At 46.6% G+C, this 19,430-nt stretch overlaps 1 protein-coding gene across 1 annotated transcript in view; it reads right to left on the bottom strand.

The window, feature by feature from the left end:
* The window catches only part of LOC144829455 (transmembrane 9 superfamily member 2-like), a 1,692,131-nt gene that overhangs the window by 1,075,747 nt on the left and 596,954 nt on the right, over positions 1 to 19,430 (bottom strand). The window contains exon 5 of the mRNA XM_078688619.1: positions 19,048 to 19,180. Within this exon, the coding sequence (XP_078544745.1) occupies positions 19,048 to 19,180 (133 nt within the window). The remainder of the gene's footprint in view (positions 1 to 19,047; positions 19,181 to 19,430) is intronic.

Here is a 19,430-nt window from a genome sequence, read left to right as displayed (position 1 = left end):
GCAGGGCCGAGCGGGTGCACTGTCGCCTCGGGGGGCCAGCAGGCACCGGGACCAGACAATGCAGCGTTGATGGCGGCGATTACCCAATCACGGGATATGTTGGATGCGAAGATTGGAGCAGTGGGGGCGGATGGACTTGCGGAACACGGTGGCCCGCATCAGAGGCCGAGACCAGGATATCGGGGGTGGAGGATGATGTGGCGATTCTGAAGCGGAAGGTGGCCAGTATGGAGGGGATCCAGAAAGGACTAGCTCTGCGGGTAGAAGATGTGGAAGGACGGGCCCGACGAAACAACCTCAGATTCGTGGGGTTTCCGGAGGGTTGTGAGAAGGGCAACATGGAGAGGTTCTTGACCCAGTGGCTGGAGAGCTGGCTCCCGCCGGATTCCCTATCCAAATGCTTTGTCATAGAGTGGGCACACAGGGCCCTAATGCCGAAGCGACCAGTAGGAACTCGCCCCAGGCCAGTAATAGCCAAGCTGCTCAATTATCATGATCGGGACGCTATCCTGCGACCGGCACGAGCAGCGGTGCCCCCCATATGTGATAATCAGAAGTTCCTGATGTTTCCGGACTATACTAGGCAGGTGCAGCAACCGCAACAATCCTTTACAGCAGCCAAGGCACGCTTGCGTGAACTTAAACTTCCATATGCACTGCTGTATCCGGCCCGCCTTCGAGTGGTCTTTCAGTCCCGTACATTGTTCTTTGACACTCTCGGGGAGCTGTTCACCTGGACGGACGAGACAGTCAAAGTGAGGGTGCATACTCCGCCGGGCCGAGACTCTGATTCTTCATCCACTGGGGCACCGACACTGACACCCCGAAGGTCACGCAGCAAAAGTAACTGGCGATCCAGGTCAAGGAGACGCTCTGCCTCCGGACGCGCAACGAATGGGACGGTGGCGGCCCCTGATCCTCCAACGGTGACTCCATGAGGGATGGTCATCTATGAGTCTGAACAAGGACGCATGACTCTGTGGGTGACGCTTGTTGGGCTACTGGGCCTGCTCCCAAGTACATCTACAGCTGCGGGGGCTGCCAGTCAGAGACAGTAGCGATATGTTAATTGTGCTCGATTGGGGCGAAGGTGGGGGGGACGAAATTAAGGGCGGACTCGCTCCCTGAGTTTAGAGGAGTTAGTTTCTTGGGGCGGAGGTGGTGGGGTGTTTGGGCGGGTAGTTGATGGGGATCCATTGGGATAGAGAGTCTGCCGCCTCCCGTTGGGGGTCGGCGAAATCCTATACCGCGACAGGTACTTCAACGTTGCTGAGTTATGGGGGAGGGCGGGTGTTGTGGAGTGGGGGGAGGAGGATGGGGGAGGGCCTGGGAGGGGGGGGGGAGGGGCTGGGAGGTAAGTGGTGCGAGTCGTGGTCGTTGGTTGGAAATTCAGCTTTCATGTCCCATGATGACAGAGACACAGGGTAGAACACCGGGGACAAGGGGTTCCCTTAGAATCATCAGCTGGAATGTCCGGGGAATCCTGAACAAGATTAAGCGGGGAGCGGTGTTGCGACAGGCGAAACGGGCTGGGGCAGATGTGCTACTACTCCAAGAGACTCATCTACTGGGCACAAAGACGCCGTGCTTGCAGCGATTTGGCTTTACTCAGGTGTTTCATGCTGGGTTTGCGAGGGGCTCGAGGGGGGTGGCTGTACTTATTCACCGTAGGGTTCAGTATGTTCATTCAGCCCAGTGGCTGGAAGCCCAGGGTAGGTATGCTATCATTCAAGGGGCCGTAGGGGAGGAATCTATAGTGTTGGGGAGTGTCTATGCCCCGCCTCCGCTGCAATGGCCCCTCATAGAGAAGCTGCTTGGTATTTGTGCTGAATTACCAGAGGTCCTACAAGTGATGGGGGGCGACTGGAATGATGTCATGGATAGACAGAGGGATAGGTACCGTCCTGGGGGAGGAGTCTCCGGTCCCACCACTAAACTTCAAAGTATGGTGCGAGGCCTGAACTGGGTGGATACCTGGCGGCTCCTCCATGGCGACTCGAGAGGGTACACCTACGTCTCGGCGCTTCAGAAGTCTTTTTCCAGACTGGACTACTTGTTTGTGCCAGGGGCGGTACGCAATAGAGTGGGGGCGGCTGAGATTCTGCCGCAAGGCCTCTCAGATCATTCCCCTATGACAGTGAGCATAGGCCTACATAGGGACAGAAGGCCATTCCGATGGCGTCTCTCCACTTGGCACTTGAAGCAACCGGGATATCAGAAGCACATGAGCGAGGCCATCGCCAACTTCCTTGTAGATAATGTAGGGTCAGTAGATGAGGTGAGTACAGTCTGGGAATCGATGAAGCCGACGCTTCGGGGGGTGGATATAGCGTGATGTGTGGCGGCGCGGAAAAAGCGGAGTGAAGCTCTGGTCTGGGCGGAGGCTAATATTCTGGCGTTAGAGACCCAAGGAAGTGAAGAAGGGGGGGAGGGGCAGGTGATCGGCCAGCTCCTGCAGGCGCAGCAGGTGTACTCATCCATGCAGATGGAGGAAGCGAAATTGATATGGTTGGCTACGCGTAGCCGGGTCTATCAGTGGGGCGATAAATTCGGGACGATGTTGCACAGACTCTGCCAGGGCGCTTATGAGGTTCACACTCTGCCCGGGATCGTTGATGCAACCGGGGCCCCGGTCGCAGATCCCCTGGAATTGGTGGAGGGGTTGTCTCCTATTACGCCGATCTCTATGCCCCGCATGAAGTCCTCCCAGAGGGGAAAATTGACAGATTTCTGGCCGATATGCCACATTTAACAGGGAAATCGGGCGATAGGAGGCATATTGCTCAGGGGCCCGACCCGGCTTATGAAAGACTACTATTTCTGCGTGCCGCCAGTCCGGGGGAAGGCTACCTCGTTCCCTAGCTTCCTCCACTACAGCCCTATAGTGGGCCCCAAGTTGAAGGTGGTATCTCTTAAAGAATCATCATGCAATTCGACGCTATTTCAAACACGACAGAGCACAGAGCAAGCACTTTAGCTTATACACCGGAACAGGCATCTGACATATATTCATTGATTCAAGAGATCAAAACAGCCGACACACAAGGGACCACTATCATCCAACAATTAAAACATTTTGAATTTTTGGCGAGAAGAGAGATAAACCAGAAACTACACGCATCAACGCTGGTGCAATATCACAGAGTCAAACGCATCCCTAGAGGTTTGAGGTTGTCTATCAAACCCATGCTATTTCGGTTTCATTTAAATAAAGACTTTATGGAAAGATGGTACTCGATCTTAAATAAATGTAGCCTGGATCTAATTTTGTTACTAGTTGAGGAACTAGCCAAAGCCATCAATGAGCTCTCAAAAGAAATTGAAGAAATCAAGGCTAATTTGGAAGAAAGAATGGATAAAGCTGATTGGGATAAAGCCCTAGAGGACATCAATATAAGACTGGATAAACACACAAAAGAAATCCAAGAAGGCAAGTTAAGAAAATTTAAAAGAGATACACTGGATTACAAATTGCAAGAGGTGTACACATGGGCAGAAGTATACGCCCAATGGAGAGTTTATCCCAAGAGGAAGACGAATGTGTCATCAGAAGAGAGTTCAGTGTCAGACTCAGAACTAACAGCTAATAGACCATCAGTACGAACACAACAACCAGGGGAATCAATATCATCTAAAGCACCGGAAGAAGAAGGGGCACATGCCTCCGGTTCTAAGCAGCCTTTTTTATCCAGTGCCGCGGATTCCAGCCAACCACCAGGAGTATCAAAACCAACAGGAAAACAAGGCGAAGTCTTAAAAAAACCAAGAACAAGGAGCCAGAGGTAAATCTGGTAGTGAACATCTCAAACACTAATTTGTCGTCTCATCAAATAAGAATTTTGAACAATGGCTTAGGATTTGTTCCTACCTACACCACTAATCTTCTTGAGTGTGAAATTTCGCTTTTCAAGTTCATGAGAGTATTAAGACTGAGACATTTTTTCACAAACATTATTCCTGCTCCATCAGAAAGAGAAGAGACAGAATTTTTGGAATTTCGTCCCAAGTCAAAATTTCAGGCACCAGTTTCCCACAAAATGTTAGATGCATTTGAAAGATCAGTACGGAATGATTTTCAGAAAATTAACCTACAAAGGAGCAAAAAGAAGAATCTATCTATCCAGGATAGAAATATCCTAAAATCACTACAAGATAATCCGGATATTTCGATCCAGAAAGCTGATAAAGGCGGGGCAATTGTTGAGATGAACAAAAAAATTTACACTGATAAAGTGGAGGAGCAGGTCTCAGACACATTAACGTATCCACAACTAGACAAGGATCCAACTAACGAACTTAAAACTACCTTACAAACCATCTTGGAAAAATATTTGGAATTGGGACATATTACCTCCATCACCAAACAGTTCTTGACAGTGGAACATCCGAGGAGACCACATCTCTATATGCTTCCAAAGATACACAAGAATTTACACAATCCACCAATGCGACCAATAGTGACAGGGTGTGGTACCATCTTTGAACCCCTTGGGCATTACATAGATAAATTTACCATTTGCCTTGTGGAGTTCCTCAGGGCTCCTCGCTAAGTCCGACGCTCTTTAATATCTATGTATCGGACTTAGCGAGGGTGATCAAGTCATTCGGCATTGGAATAACATCATACGCCGATGACACTCAATTAGTCCTGGCTATTCATAGAAACGGAGCTGCAATGGCCGCTAACTTCCAGGAAGGAATGAGAGCGATCTGCACCTGGATGGACCAGAATTGCTTAAAATTAAACTCCGACAAGACGGAGGTCATGCTCTTTGGTGACTTGACCCCGTCTTGGTCACCAGTCTGGTGGCCAGCAGAACTGGGAGATCCGCCTCTCCCGGTGTCAAAAGTTAGGAACCTCGGAGTTTTATTCGATAACAAGCTTACCTTCCACAGCCATGCTAACGCAGTGGTATCAGCGTCCTTTTTTACCTTGAGAATGGTAAAGAAACTTCTCCCTTTCTTATCTCCAAACTCAGGCAAAATCCTAATGTCTACGCTAGTCCTTTCAAAGATTGATTATTGTAACGGACTATTGCTGAATGCACAGGAACAAGTCATGAATAAACTACAACTAGTGCAAAACGCTGCTGCAAGAATTTTAACCGGTACACCCAAATTCTCATCCATCTCTCCCATCATTCGCCAACTTCATTGGCTACCTGTCAGAAGCCGCACAAGGTTTAAGGCCTTGTGCATCATTTATAAAACATTGAATAATACTGGACCGGACTTTTTAAAAAAATCCATCACTCTTTATAAACCTAATCGGTCCTTACGCTCTGCGGCATCTCAGCTACTTAATATTCCACGCACTAAGAAAGCAACATGGGGCGATAAACGCTTCACAGTTGCTGCCTCCAAATTGTGGAATGAGCTCCCCCTTAATATTAAATCAAGCTCTTCCTTATTTATATTTCGGAAGCACATTAAAACGTGGCTTTTCAACCAATAATTTTTGTAGGAGCCCTCTGCAATCTTGACGAACTCTAGCGCCGAGACACCGGAAGGTATTTGTGCGCTCTAGAAATTTTATAAATAAATAAATAAATTTCTACAACCTTTTGTTCCACAGTGGCCTTCATATGTCAAAGACACTACTGACTTTTTATTGAAACTTCAAGCCATCACAATAAACAGCAGGATGTTACTCTACACCATAGATGTAAAATCATTGTATACATCCATCCCCCACCAAGGCGGCTTGGAGGCTGTTGAATGGGCCTTGCTTAGTCAACCTTCAATCAGGGCTGATAAAGTGTTCATTTTAGAAATTCTTCATTATTGTTTGTATCACAGTTACTTCCAATGGGATGAACGTTTCTTTTTACAACAACAAGGAACTTCCATGGGATTTGCAGGGGCTCTTGCATACGCCAACACGTTTATGGCCAAATTTGAATCAGATCACATATACACAGATCAAGATTGGATAAATCATGCAGCACTCTACTGCAGATTTATAGATGACATTTTCGTAATTTGGAAATCAGAGAGAAGTCTATTGGAAAACAAATTGGCCCTACTAAACCAGCACAATGAACACATCCAGTTCACTTTTAACATAAGTGACAAGAGGATTTCATTTTTAGATGTGGCAATCAGCCTAGAAAATTCAGAGATACATACAGAGGTTTTTCGAAAAGAAACTGATGTAAATAATGCACTGCTGTTTCAAAGTTTTCACCCACAAAATTTGAAAAACAATCTACCCCTCTCACAATTTATGAGAATTAAAAGAATCTGTTCAGAAAGTTCAGACCTTGAAAAACACTTGGATATACAACAGAGAAAATATGAGGAAAGAGGATATCCGAAAGAAATTTTGGTCAAGACAAGAGAACGGATTAAAGCATGTGATAGAGTCAACCTGCTGCAACAGAGACCTAAGCAAAGTATACAAAGACATGTTTTTGTATCTAAATTTTCCACAAGTTCTCAAAAAATCAAAAACATAGTGAACCGACACTGGTCACTCCTGCAAAATGAAGGAGAGTTCAATGGAATTTATGACCAAAAGCCAATTTTCGCTTACACCAGGTCTAAAACCCTGAAAGAACTAGTAAAAACAAAACTGAAACAGAAACAGATTTCCTCCTACAAAGGGATGAAAAAATGTGGAAACTGCGTACATTGCAACAATGTCATAGTAGGAACATCCTTACATCATCCCCAAACAGGCAAAACAATACCATTATATCACAATACAGATTGCAATTCAAACACTCTGATTTACTACATCAAGTGCCCATGCGGGAAACTTTATGTTGGCAAAACAGAACGCAAACTAAAAGTAAGAATCACTGAACATAAAAGCACCATTAGGAATCAGTCCACCAAGAGTCCTTTAGCAGTACACTGGTTGGAGGCTAAGCATAGCAAAGCCCAACTACAGTTTTCAGTGCTAGAACAAGTTCAACATTTTGAAGGTACAGATTTGACTAGATCTCTCCTTCAGAGAGAAATGTATTGGATTAAAAGATTAGGCGAAATGGTCGCCTTGTAGCTCGGCTCCGTCAGCCCTCTGGCCTGACTCACCTATCCTGCTACATATCCTGCCCAGAGACGATACATTTTCGAAGAAAGAGAAACGCAACACTTCGCTCCCACTCACCGTCTGGCCTGGAGGCTCCGACTTGCGGTGGTTCCGGAGTTGTGCCCTCTCGCGGAAACCGGGGCCTTTGTGAGGCTGAGACCGGGGCTTCGCCTATTGGATCCGGCCTGGCGTTGTGGTGACTGTTGGCCCCGGCCGAGAGACTGCACCACGAGAGAGAGCCGCTGTGAGAAATCCCCGGTGATCCTGAACCGGGCCTGCCTTGACGGCCGTGAGGCTGGTGCGGGGCGCGGTGCTCCATGGGCTAACCGTGTAGAGGGGTTTCCCCGCCGCCGCTCCGTCCATCGACCCTGGCCCCTCGCGCTCGAGCTATACTTCTGAGGAGCGCCGGCTCGAGCGTGTGCGACCTTCCGCTTGGCGGGGCTCTCTTTTCTGCACCGCGGTGGTCATTGCCGGGACCCCCCCAGAAATCTGTAAAGGCCTACATTTGTGGACTGTTCCGGGGGTGACGGAGAGTGAGGAAGGGGTTGAATTTACAAAATGGCTGCCGCGGTTTGGAACTGTGGATTTCCTCCTGATGGCGATCTCCGGTTGCTCGATTGCGCGGAAATATGGCCATGTGGACGTGAGCCTACGATCGGCGACGTTCTTGCAGCTTTGAGATCTTTGCACGCGACCTTGGCCCCCGGTGCTCCTGAGGACTTGTCCCGATCCACCGCCATCTTGGATGAACGCTCCTTCAAGGTCCCCTCTTGCTTCGATGATACCATTGCCTCACCCCCCTCGATGGCTCCGAAATATGGCACTGTTATCCACCAACGGATTTGTACATCGGCGGCTTCAGAACCTCCTGTTCGATGTTCGGAAACTGGAGACTTAGTTACTGTGCGAGGGCCCGATCATCCCCGGGTCCCTGAGAAAGATGGCGGACTGCTGCTTGTTTTTACTTTGATGAGGTCTTGTTTCTATTTTGCCAGTATACTCCCGCCTTTTCAAACAGCGAGACTGCACTCTTGTTTTTTATTGCCCCTGTTGCTGTCGCTGATATATTTGGATTGCTTATTCGAATTTTTATTCACCTGCTTTTTCATTGACCTTTCTGACCAGCATTTGTATCGTACTCTTTTTCATTTGTGTGCTTGCCTCGCATCGTATTGCACGCTTCAGGCTGTTGTTTGGTGGGTGGTAAATGCAGTGAAGAAGGGATTGGGGTGAGATGCATGGCCCCCGAACGATTTTTGGTCTACGAATTCATGGCGGAGTCGCCCATATTCATAGTGTTATGTGAAATCTCTCTGAAAGTTTTATCGTGCTCGAGTCTATATCGTTCTGGTATACATGTACTGTAGAGTATGGTTGGGTGGAGGGCTGTGGCCGACCGTATTTATTTCTGATCTTATGCTCCTCCCTCCTATTTACTATTTTGTTTCTGAACCTTTTTTTGTCTTCCGTTTCTTTTCTCTCTTATCTTCACTATATTTCGGGTTCTGGTTTAGGGCGACAGGCGCGCTGTTTGGAGGGTAGGCCGTAGCCTTCTGCAGGGGTGCTGGGTGGGATGGGTGGGTTGGGTCTCTTTTGTCGTTTTATTTTTCTTTTAGTTCTATGGCCCTTTTGTATATCTTTATGAGGGTGCCCCGTCTATCCTTTGCCCCCCGTGGTATGATTGGGTGGGATATGTGACGTCGCTGTTCCTCTTCTTACAGTTCTGTTGCTTCCGATGCGACTCCCATGCCCTCATCGTTGCGATTCCCCTGTTCCTATGTGTGTTCCTTGCTATGGGGAGCTTGTTCCGACGCGGCATTCCTCTCTTTTAATCTGTGTTTTCTTTTCTTCCTTTCTTTCCTTTCCCTCTTCTTCCCCTCCCCCTTTCTTTTTCTCCCTAGGTTAGTATGGCGGGCTAGTTTTAATGATATTACTATTCCGGCCCCCTTGTTCTGTATCCGAGTGCTATTGGGTGGTGGGTACGCCAAGTTATTATTGATTGCATATTGGTTTGTGCTTCCTACGTCTGTCCTTCTACTGATGTGTATAGTACTGACATTTTTACATTGCTGCCCTTTATCCTATGGCTGTTAATGATTTGTGTGGGGCATCCGGATACTGTTTTGTTTTCGCTGAGCCTGCCATGCGCCCTATCGTTATATTATAAAATTAACCTATATTACTCCTGATTGCTGGCCGTATAGATCCTCATACTTTCCCCTCTTTTTTAGCGACTATATTGAATGTACAATTTTACTCAGATTCTGTGACTATTATTTTGGAATTTTTGACTGCTCTAACATGTCGTGGCCGGCCAGATCGGTTGTAGGCCCAGCCTTGTATATCCTATCTGTACAAATAAAGGTTTTAAGAAAAAAAAAAAAAAGAAAAAAAAAAAGATTAGGAACACAGGATCCTAAGGGGTTAAATGAAAAAATTGATTTTTCATGTATCTTGTGAAAGATTTATTGGATTGTGCACCATGTGAAAATGAATGTACTTCTGGTTTTTCCTCATATGATCAATTTTTCACTAATTTTTCACTAATATCACTGTGACACACTACAATGTTGCATGAAAGCTTTATCACGTTTATTTATTTTCTTTTGCGCCGTCTTTTTATAGTCATTCAGCGTCGTTACACCGTAGTTTCACAACCCATTTTGATCTTGCACTCCGTTGCGATCGAGAATATATAGTTAGGTTTGTTGAGATAGTATCGTTTCAACAGAGCGAGTGCTGATTGGCTCAATTCACGGAATCCGACCATGAGACCCGGAAGGAGTGAGGAAGTATAGCCATGCTTGATGTGCTTTATACATTCTAGTTGTTGACCATTGGAATAAGAGGAACGCTACACTCTGATTGGTAAAGACTGAGGTCATGACACGTAAAGACGACAGTCTCGTTCGTGTTCACAAACGCTTGGTAACTGCAGCGTGAGGTGATACGGCAGAGGAGTTAGTTGGAGGAGTATTTAAGGTACGCGTTATGCTCAGCGGTTTGTAGACAAGCACTGTGCAGGAACAGGTTCACTGAGTTCATGTTCTTGACGTTTTTTGTAGAGTTGACAGTTGCGGTCAGGCAAACGATCAGATCAGCATTTTTCGCCGAGGGTGAGTCTAGCATCCTCGAAGCACCAGTAGTTTGAATATTTTGGGTTGTTTTTTGCATCAGTGTGATGTATTCATATTTTCTGCATTTTAGAAGAACCTCTGAGTAACGATGCGAAGAGAGTAAGCGGCATTGTTATCAACCACGTGGAAAGAGGTGGAGGTACTGTCACCACTTCTAAACACACTTTTTTAAGTTTGAGCACTTACACGCATTTAATTTAAACTTTTTGGTCCCCTATCTGCCGGACTGTTTTTAAAACACATGTTCTATTTGCTCAGATTTCAGGCCCCGGAAGAAGAGCCATGTTCGGCTCGAAATGCATCGGGCATTCAATTGAAAAATGCAATGGATAATTTGTTATGTTTGCTTCACAGTTAATCTGTTCACAATATCAATCTTGCTGTCAAATGTGTAAACAGTTGAAGCAACTCAGAATGATGATTTCAATGTATTGAATTGTTGGAAAAATGTGTACAAACTAAAATTTGATTTTGATAAATGATAAGTTGATTAAGAATTGAAGAATAAAACTAAAATAGTTTTGCAACAGTGCGCAGTGGTCGGGTGTGATTTCACTCGAGGTATGTAGGTTCAGTTGCAGGCACATGAGGACAAACGAGCCACCACTGTTGCACGCATAGAATAACATTTTTTGTTAAAAGAAATAAACCAAACACTTAAAACGCTTTAAATTTAAGGTGTGCTTCTCCTCCATATTCATTAGAGCCTCCAGTAGACCATGAGGACTTGGCGGAGATGTCCTAAGCGACCACCGACAGGTGCACCTATGGTTGTCAGAATAGGTGTCAGAGCCAGGGAAGTAGTTGAAGACCATGCGTAGGGGGGTGGGAGTTCGGGAATGGGGAATGGGTGGCCGGGGGGGGTCTAGAGGGGGGGGGGTTGGGTTGAGGTGGGGGTTCAAGGGGGTAAATGTTGATTTCTGCATCATTTTCATTGAAAGTTGCTTTATTGAAAAATGTGATTGTGCATTATCTGTAGGCTGTTCGGAATTCGGTTAAAACCGGCTCCCCCGACAGTACACCTCCAGATGAAAATCAGGTGACCTGGTTTAAACCGAGTGTCACTGATTTTCATAGCTGACGTGGGGGGAGAGGAGCTGTTGTGGTCTGCCGTCTCTTTTACTGCGGCCGCACCCGAGTACTTCACACGTCTTCAAAAAGACCATTCTCTTAATGAGGCTTTGTTGTTCTGTCGCCCTTTCTCAGAGTCCCTGGGGGCGGGTCTGAGTGCAGAAACAGTCTTCATTGCTTGCGGTTTTGTCACGTCTGACAGCCGGCCCTGCACCAGGGAGCTTGTAAGCAGAAGCCTATTGGGCTCAAACAGGCTTCAGTCCCGTCCCCCCCTCCCACCTCCTCCCCCCGTAGTGTGTCAGCCCGGGCTGAGCAGCTTCCAGTCTTTACCCTCTCTGCATCCGTCACTGGCAGTCCAGAGCACCCTTCTGGTGTGGGGAGGCCTGGGGTGATGTCTGCGCAGGGTCACCAGCGCGCCGTTGTATAGACGGGTCAAATTTATAGACAAGAAAACAAAGAAATTTAAAATACTAGAAAAGCCAGTCTAGGAAAAGGGGGTAAAGAAGCGTCGCACATGACGTTTCTAGTCCACTGCGCGCGACCACGAATTCAATTTAGATGAAAATGTCTAAATTGCGGAAGAAATAGAAAACCAGGGCAAGACCTTGATACTAATTTACACGAACACGAAATTGGATCGTGGTGGAAATTCAGATAATTACAAGAATGATTGCGAACGTTTTCTAATTATCTAGGGATCTAAAAAAAAAAGTTGTTTTAAAATCAGTATCTTCTACTCAAATTCAAGAAGCCCAGGGCAACTCGATGACGTCATCTGCATGTATCTATTTCTGAAAATGAATGCAGCACATCTGAATAGAGCTGGCTTTACGGGTGGTGTAATTGTATTTCCATATACAAAAGTCCACACTCTTGGCATTCTCAGTTCTTTTGCTGGTTGTCTGTACTCCATCCAGTATCTTTCACTTCTCCCATCTCCCTGTGGGTATTATTAGTGACCTGAGAACTCGTGTTTTCTCAAAGCTGATGTTACAGCGACTAAAACCATTAACATTGTGGTTTTAAGCACTGCAAAGAACAAGTTGCTTTAATTCCTATTATGCCGGCACAGGTGACCCCCCACCTGGCCCACCGCACTGCAGTGCCACCCCTGAGCAGGTGCCGCCTGTGCACTGACTGCCCCAGAGCGCTGCTCCTGTCCGAACCCCGTAGTGTCACCTCCCCCTCCCAATCATCAGCCCCGCCCTTGTCAGCGGGCTCTCTCATGGCTGGCAGCGCGTAGGCCGAGGTCTGTGCCCAGGTAATTAGAGAGGCGGGGATCCCCTGCAGGAGGTGTGGACTCAACTGGATGAAGACACTGGCCCTGGGAACAGGGAGAGGGTGGGGGTGAGGGGTACAGGTCTTACTGCGGCCGCACCTGAGTACTTCACAGGTCTTTAAAAAGACCATTTACTTAACGAGGCTACCTTTGAAATCGCTTGGAAGCACAGGCTAATTGTTGTAGGCGCTGCATAGTGGTTAGATGGCCAGTCGTAGGTTTAAGGTAGCTGAATTCTAATCCTGGCTCCTCTGCAATGTGTGATCCTGACCTTTGCCTCCTTCGTGTACGGAAACAATAGTCGCCTAGGAGCACGCATGCACTCGAGATCATAAGGCAGAGAGGAGGTGTACAAGTGATATCAAAACAGTTATTAATAGGGCGTATGTGTCTGCGGGAGACCCCGTGCTGTCCCAGCAGAGAGGCCTCCTCCTGCCCCATACCGCCCGCCATGCTCGTGTCCATCAGTACAATCCTCAGTGAGGGATAGCTTTGGGGAGCTCAGTGCACATTGGCAGCTCTGGGCATCTCCCACTGCTCCCAGCATTGCCCTCTCTGCGCGCATCTCTGCTCCCCCCCCCCCCCCCCCCACCAAGGACTGCCCCCAAAACACGGCGAGCAGCTGCTCCGGCCTAGGGGTGTCCCATTGTCGATGGAGTCACCCCAGGAGCGCGCGCAGGCGGGAGGTGTCAGCAAGCGCACAGAGGCCGAGTCTGGGAGTAAAGGATTCCTTCACCACCGCGAGGGTAATGATGAAAAGTACAATAATGTGCTCTCCTTCCGCCCACCCCGAGCACGGGGGGCCACGCACAAGCACGTGGCTATGAGTTAGTAAATGAATGAATGAAGAATGAAGGAAGGAAGAACATGGCAGACCAACGCTACAAACATGGTCTACCGTGCGCTGCTAGGAGGAATGAGGGGCATCTGGGTGACAGAGGGAAGTAACACCAGCAGGGAGGGAGCGTTACTAGAGGAAGGAAGACAGTGCACGTGTGGATGAGAGCAGGGCCGGCGGTAGGCATGGGCAGTGTGGGCCGCTGCACAGGGCCCCGCAGCCTTCTAACTACAAAGGGGACCCCCACGAGTCCTGCATCCTGTTGAAAATGTGACATTGTACCAGTTCGAGGTGGGCAGCGGCAGCCCCCTCCCTTGGGGCTCGCAGTCCTGGTGAAACGTGAAAGACCCAGGGCGGGGGCCCCCTCTCCTGGGTCATGCTGCCATGGGCTGAAAGCACAATATGACTCCCATCAATTTCAGCTGTGGCAGACTGGGCAGGGCAGGGCTTCTGGCCAGTATCAGCTTTCCTTTACTGGTACCTCTTTGTCTTAGCCTAATCGCTGCATCTGCATGATAACAGCGGTTAGGCAGATGCTTGAAAGGGCCTGAGGTGTGAAGTGAGCCCTGCCCCTGCATGAAAGAAAAAAAACCAAAGCATCCTGCAGGGCTCACAAAAAAAACATGCATTTGCAATGCAACAGGTCACATGTTTTTCAGATTTAGAGCTATTGGCGGTGTATAAAATAACCTGGACAAGCGAAACATGACTCTTTAGTGTGAGTTACGCTACTTGCTGCTTTACCATGTGCGTGAACTTTAGAATGAATAGGGACTTCCAGAGTGGATGCAGAAAAGCAGCCTTAGTAGCAAGAAGGGAGCAAGTGATCGGAGATTAAAAAAAAGAAAGCAGGGTGCAAATCCAGTATAACTACTTTGTACAAAAATCAAATTGCAACTTTCAGTTCTAACTTTGAAAAGCCAAGACACTTCTGTTATTTATTTTATTGCAATGATTTTAAGTAATCATGCAAATAAAATTATCTTACATACTCAGGGGGACAATGCAGTGACAAACTTATGTACAGAAAATGTGTGTGTGTCTATATATAGGGAAAGGAGTTGGCCTAATGGCTAGAGCTGTTGACCTCGAATCTGGGAAACCGGGTTCGAGTCTCGGCAATGATGCTGAACATCCTGCGATTCTGGGCAAATGAATGTGTCGTCATGTAACGCAACTGGTGCTATGTAAAGCGCTCTGATACCCGATTCTGGGTCAAGTTTGCGCTATATAAAACTCTGTAAAAAACCGGTGCATCCTCAGATTGCAGACCGATAGCTTGTTGGCCTGGGTATGCAGAGAAAATGTGGACCGTAGAAATGACAGCGGCATTCATACCAACCAGCACTTGCGCCAAACTACCACCCCACCTACTCTCATACCCGCAGCATTCCCGCACTCCAACACAGACCACCACATCCACCGCTTCACAAGCACCTCTGTGGCAGTCATTTATTTATACATGTCTAAGGGAGGAACGTGCGGCAGCACAGTAGGCATCATACCAATGCTTTTACCCTTAGAATTGGTAGTTAAGCTCCTTCTGTAGGGCCTCTGTTGAGGGATTCCTTGACTAGGTGTAGCATAGATGGTTGCACTAAATGTCTTCCAAGCAATAATAAAAGCAAAGCGTTCCATAAACACCGGTAAAACACTTTCAGTTGTTTTTTACGGCGCGAAAACGAGTAACCACTGAAAAGCACTGTTTTTTTGAGGTATTCAAATCACTGGAAAACACTGAAAAAACACCACCAGATTTTACCAAAAATAGAAACTGAAAACAGGGAAGCCTAATTATCTGAAATGGTGCTAAGGTCCTGCGGTTCCCTCTGGTTTGCAGAGGCCTGCATATTGTCAACAATCACCAATAAAATCTGTTTTACAAAAAAAAACATTACCGGCAGCAAAACCCTGCAACTACGCCTAAACATGGACAGGGTCTTAGAGGCCTCGAGGATATCTGTGGCCTTCTGGAATACATTGCCCCTCTCCCTAATGGGCCGGATGGCAATCATCAAAATAGTACTGCTGTGTATGTGCTACAGAAGTCTGTACTATTCTGTATATGCTGCAGAACTTGCTATGTCCTTTCCCAACCATGATTTTTAAGCAGCTTGACTCCATTCTTATTTCACTCCCATGGCGGGTTGGTGGAGCAGGGTGGCCCTGACGACATTGACCAAAAGATTCAAAGATGGGGGCTGGAAGTCCTGCGACTAGATCTATATTAGTATGCCACACACCTTCAACATGCAGCCAGATGACTAGACCTGGATGAGAACTGGGAGTAATGGTTATTGATGGGCAGAGTCAATGCAGATCACTTGCCAGAGTTACTAATGGAGGGCGCAGGGACTTCAACAGAATTTTCGTACTTTGTGCGACAAACAGGTCTCATCTGTCAGCAATTTGCTCAGACCGTACTGAAGCGGGCCCCATTCCACAGGAACTTGGGGTATGGACTCTGAAATGATCAGTTAATGGGCAATATGTCCTTCCATGCGTGGCAGGACCTGTTGGGGGACCTATAACACGCGAAGACATTAATCTCCATTGAGGAGGCACACCAAGAATTTGCACTTGGCCGTGGTCACTTTTTGAACCCTGCTGGCCTGATTGAAATAGGCAGGATCGCTTGGCCTTCTTAATCTGCGGCCCCACCCACTCTCAAACACCTGGGGTCCTATTGATCTGTGGCTCAGGAAGCCACCAAATAACACTGCTATAGAGAGCTATGCGTGCGGATGCAGCTGGGCATTCACCTCAAGCATGTATTACATGGGATTTAAACCTTGACACCCCACTATCTGACGGGGACTGGGAACAGGTGCGTGTACCAACACAGTCTGTCTTGGGTAATGCCCAATTTAAGTTGATACACTACAACTTCCTTCAATCCTAAGGACATGCACCGCATGTCCTCGACTGGCGCAGACAGCGGCCTCTGCTGTAGAACCAGTGGCGCCAACTTCCTGCACTTAGCTTGGCACTGCAGCCTGGTACAAGACTTCAAGCAAAAGGTGGTCGCTGACATAACAAGGACCACATGACTGCATATAGTCCTGTCTCCCCAGTGATACGTCAAATGATTAAAAGGTAGGAAAATTCGATACACATTTGTACAGCTGGTGTTGGCCAGACGTAGGATTGCTATCACCTGGATGGGACAACGAGTGCCGGAGTGCAATGGAATAAAGATGTATTGAGTGGACTCTGGCGGAGAAAATTCAAATGAAATTTAGCAGACGAGATGACAAGTGGACCTATGCTCTGTCAGGCGGGAGAGAATTGTGTGACAACTCCTACATCCAGCATCAGATGCACTTCAAAGGACGGCGACAGTGCTGATGCCAGCTGGGCCTGAGAACACATTTGTAGGGAGCCCCATCCCAGAAAAGATGAAGGGGAGGTGGGGTAGAGTTCTGCAGTGAGGCTTGTTGTTGTTATGTGGAGCATATTGTGCCAAGTATACCAAGCAATGTAAACTGTAATTGATCTGTATACACTTCGTTTTCTACCATATACACATCACTGCTTGCTAATTGTCTTCTCTGTACTGTTAAATGAAATTGAAAAATAACGTTTTTTCTTTTTAAGATTATAGGATACCAAATACCAAGTGACATAAACACTATTTTATAGGGTACCCAACCGGATCAATTAGAACATCTAACAAAAGGAGACACAATGCTCATGTGTAGCAGCTGCTAAAGTGAGGCACAGTGGCTCACTAGAAAAAGAGAGAACCACTGCCAGTCACTCACTGACATGCTCAACTATGGCCAAAATTCACAGAAAAAGAACTTTACCTTTCATTCAACAGCACTCAGCCACCTTCATACTCAATTGTTCAGTAGGCTAAATCCGCTGTTCGAACATTAATAGATGCTGTGAGAGGACTTTGTGCATATTTAGTTTGTTTTTTGTATATTTGTGATGTATGTATCTGTGATCCGTGTGAGTATGGTTGGAGTATGAAGGTGGCTGAGTGCTGTTGAATGAAAGTTGTGCAATGGGATCTGATTTTTCCTAAAATTCTGTAGTTAGGGTATGTATTTATCAATGCACTGATATTTTTGTATTGAAAGGATATATAATAAAAAATAATAAATACAATAATGAATCAAAAAATGAGTACACCCTCTTAAATGTCTTTATATTTGTGTTAATGGTCCAGCCAGAGTGGCCTACATAATATATGGCGTACACACAGCATAGTTTAAAGTGAAATAGGTAGAGTTCATTTTCTGTGAATTTCGGTCTTTTCCCCTGGTCCTCTACCTACATCCTGTTTCAGAGTTCCCCCTTTGTGTTAGTGGATGCTCAACTATGGAAAATACGAATCACAGAAAAACTTACACAAGACATGGTTGAGAATCCAAGATACTTTTGGATAACATGGGAACCTTTGATAACATAACTCGTGTCTGTGCAATTCACTCCCCTCACCCTCAGCGCCTTGTTGCTTTCTCTCACCAGTGTGCCTCTGTGGCATTCTCTCTCTTGTGTTTCTTCACTCTACCCTTCATGATCTACGTTCCACTTCCTCCGTCCCACCCACTCCTCTTTTAACCCCTGACAGCCACTGTCTTAAAGCAAGTGCTAAATGGGAGTAAAGGCTTCCTTTCGGGGAGGGACAAGAGAGAGGAAGTGGCTGGGAAAGGGAATACTAATCTTGGCAGGTTGAAGCACTGTGTGAATACCCCTTCCCCCCCTTGCCAAAGTAAATGCTTGGCAGGGACCAAGGAATTTCTTGTCAAGAAAACCAGTTGCGGTAACACCAGCCCATTAATGATTAAACAAAGTGGTATACCACTCGGCGGTACTACCCCAACCGATGTGTCATCAGGCTCCAACTTTCAAAGATTGCCTACTCAAGGTTTCGCATTTTAAGGGACAAGAGCTCAAGCAGTACATTAATAGATGTAGTCGTATTTCTTTCACCTAATAAGTGAACCTTTTGCTCGATTATTGAACCCCTTCCGTTATGTAGAGGTAGAAAGTTTGAAGAACTACACTACACCATTTTTTAAAATCTGCAACATTTACCTTTCAAACATTCTGTCAAATGGCCACCGCCAAGATTATTTTGGTCTTAGTTCAGCCTGTGAGCAGTGGTGGCCTGTGAAACTTGGGTAACAGCAGGATTCTTCAAGGTTATCCCACGTTTTACAGTTTATATGTGCACCTTGAAAAGGGGTGGGCAGCCAATTGTGGACTGAATATCAAAGGTCCTTCAATAGTTGAGTCTGACAAGCTTACAGAGAAGATATGACTGAACCCATCACCTCAGCCACCACTTTTGCAATGCCACCCCCCAACATGATTGTGCCTACCTACACCCACTCCCAAGTACAGCTGTTGTTGCACCAGTGGTCTGACTCCATCGTCTTATCTTTTTACCCACCTTCTTGACTGGCACTAGTACCACCCAGCACACAATCTGACTTCCCCCAAAACCTGGAAGGAAGTAGATAGAGAATGGTGGAAGTAGTTTGCCTTCCTGCCCACAGGCCTAGTCTGTCCCCTTAATATCAGGTGAAAATGTGCACATTATCAATAAAATCCATTAGTTGGTACAGGAAAGATTTGAGATCCAACTTGCTGCCCCAAGAGTCATCAGAAATGGAATTCACATTGCATACATTTCCTTATCACTACAGAGAAACAGAAAATGAGCACTTACATTTTTCGGGCATCCATATACATTTTCCTGGGAATCAGGACCGGCAGCACATCCTATTGGAAATCCTGGAATGCAAAATTGGTGATTCTCTTCCCCAGGAAAACACCAAGTAACGGGCATGTTATCTACAATCCTGCGAGAAAAACAGAATAATGTATGAGCCAGAAGCAGCAAAATAGTCAAACTACTTATCACAGCCATATTTTTGTCTCCAGATACAAGGGTAAAGAAATCAACACTGTACCAATTGTTTTAACTCTTTTTATTTAAGGCTTACGAGATATTAGGCAGCTACACAGTAATCAAATAATGTTGTAAATCAACTATGCAAATACAAAGCCCCGTTAATGCGTTTAACTCTGTATCCAGCAGTATCTATAGTT

This window comes from Lissotriton helveticus, chromosome 4_1 (genome assembly GCF_964261635.1).
Source record: "Lissotriton helveticus chromosome 4_1, aLisHel1.1, whole genome shotgun sequence".
NCBI lineage: Eukaryota > Metazoa > Chordata > Amphibia > Caudata > Salamandridae > Lissotriton > Lissotriton helveticus.
Note: the sequence above shows the minus strand (reverse complement) of the source record. Positions and strands in the feature narration are given on the sequence as shown.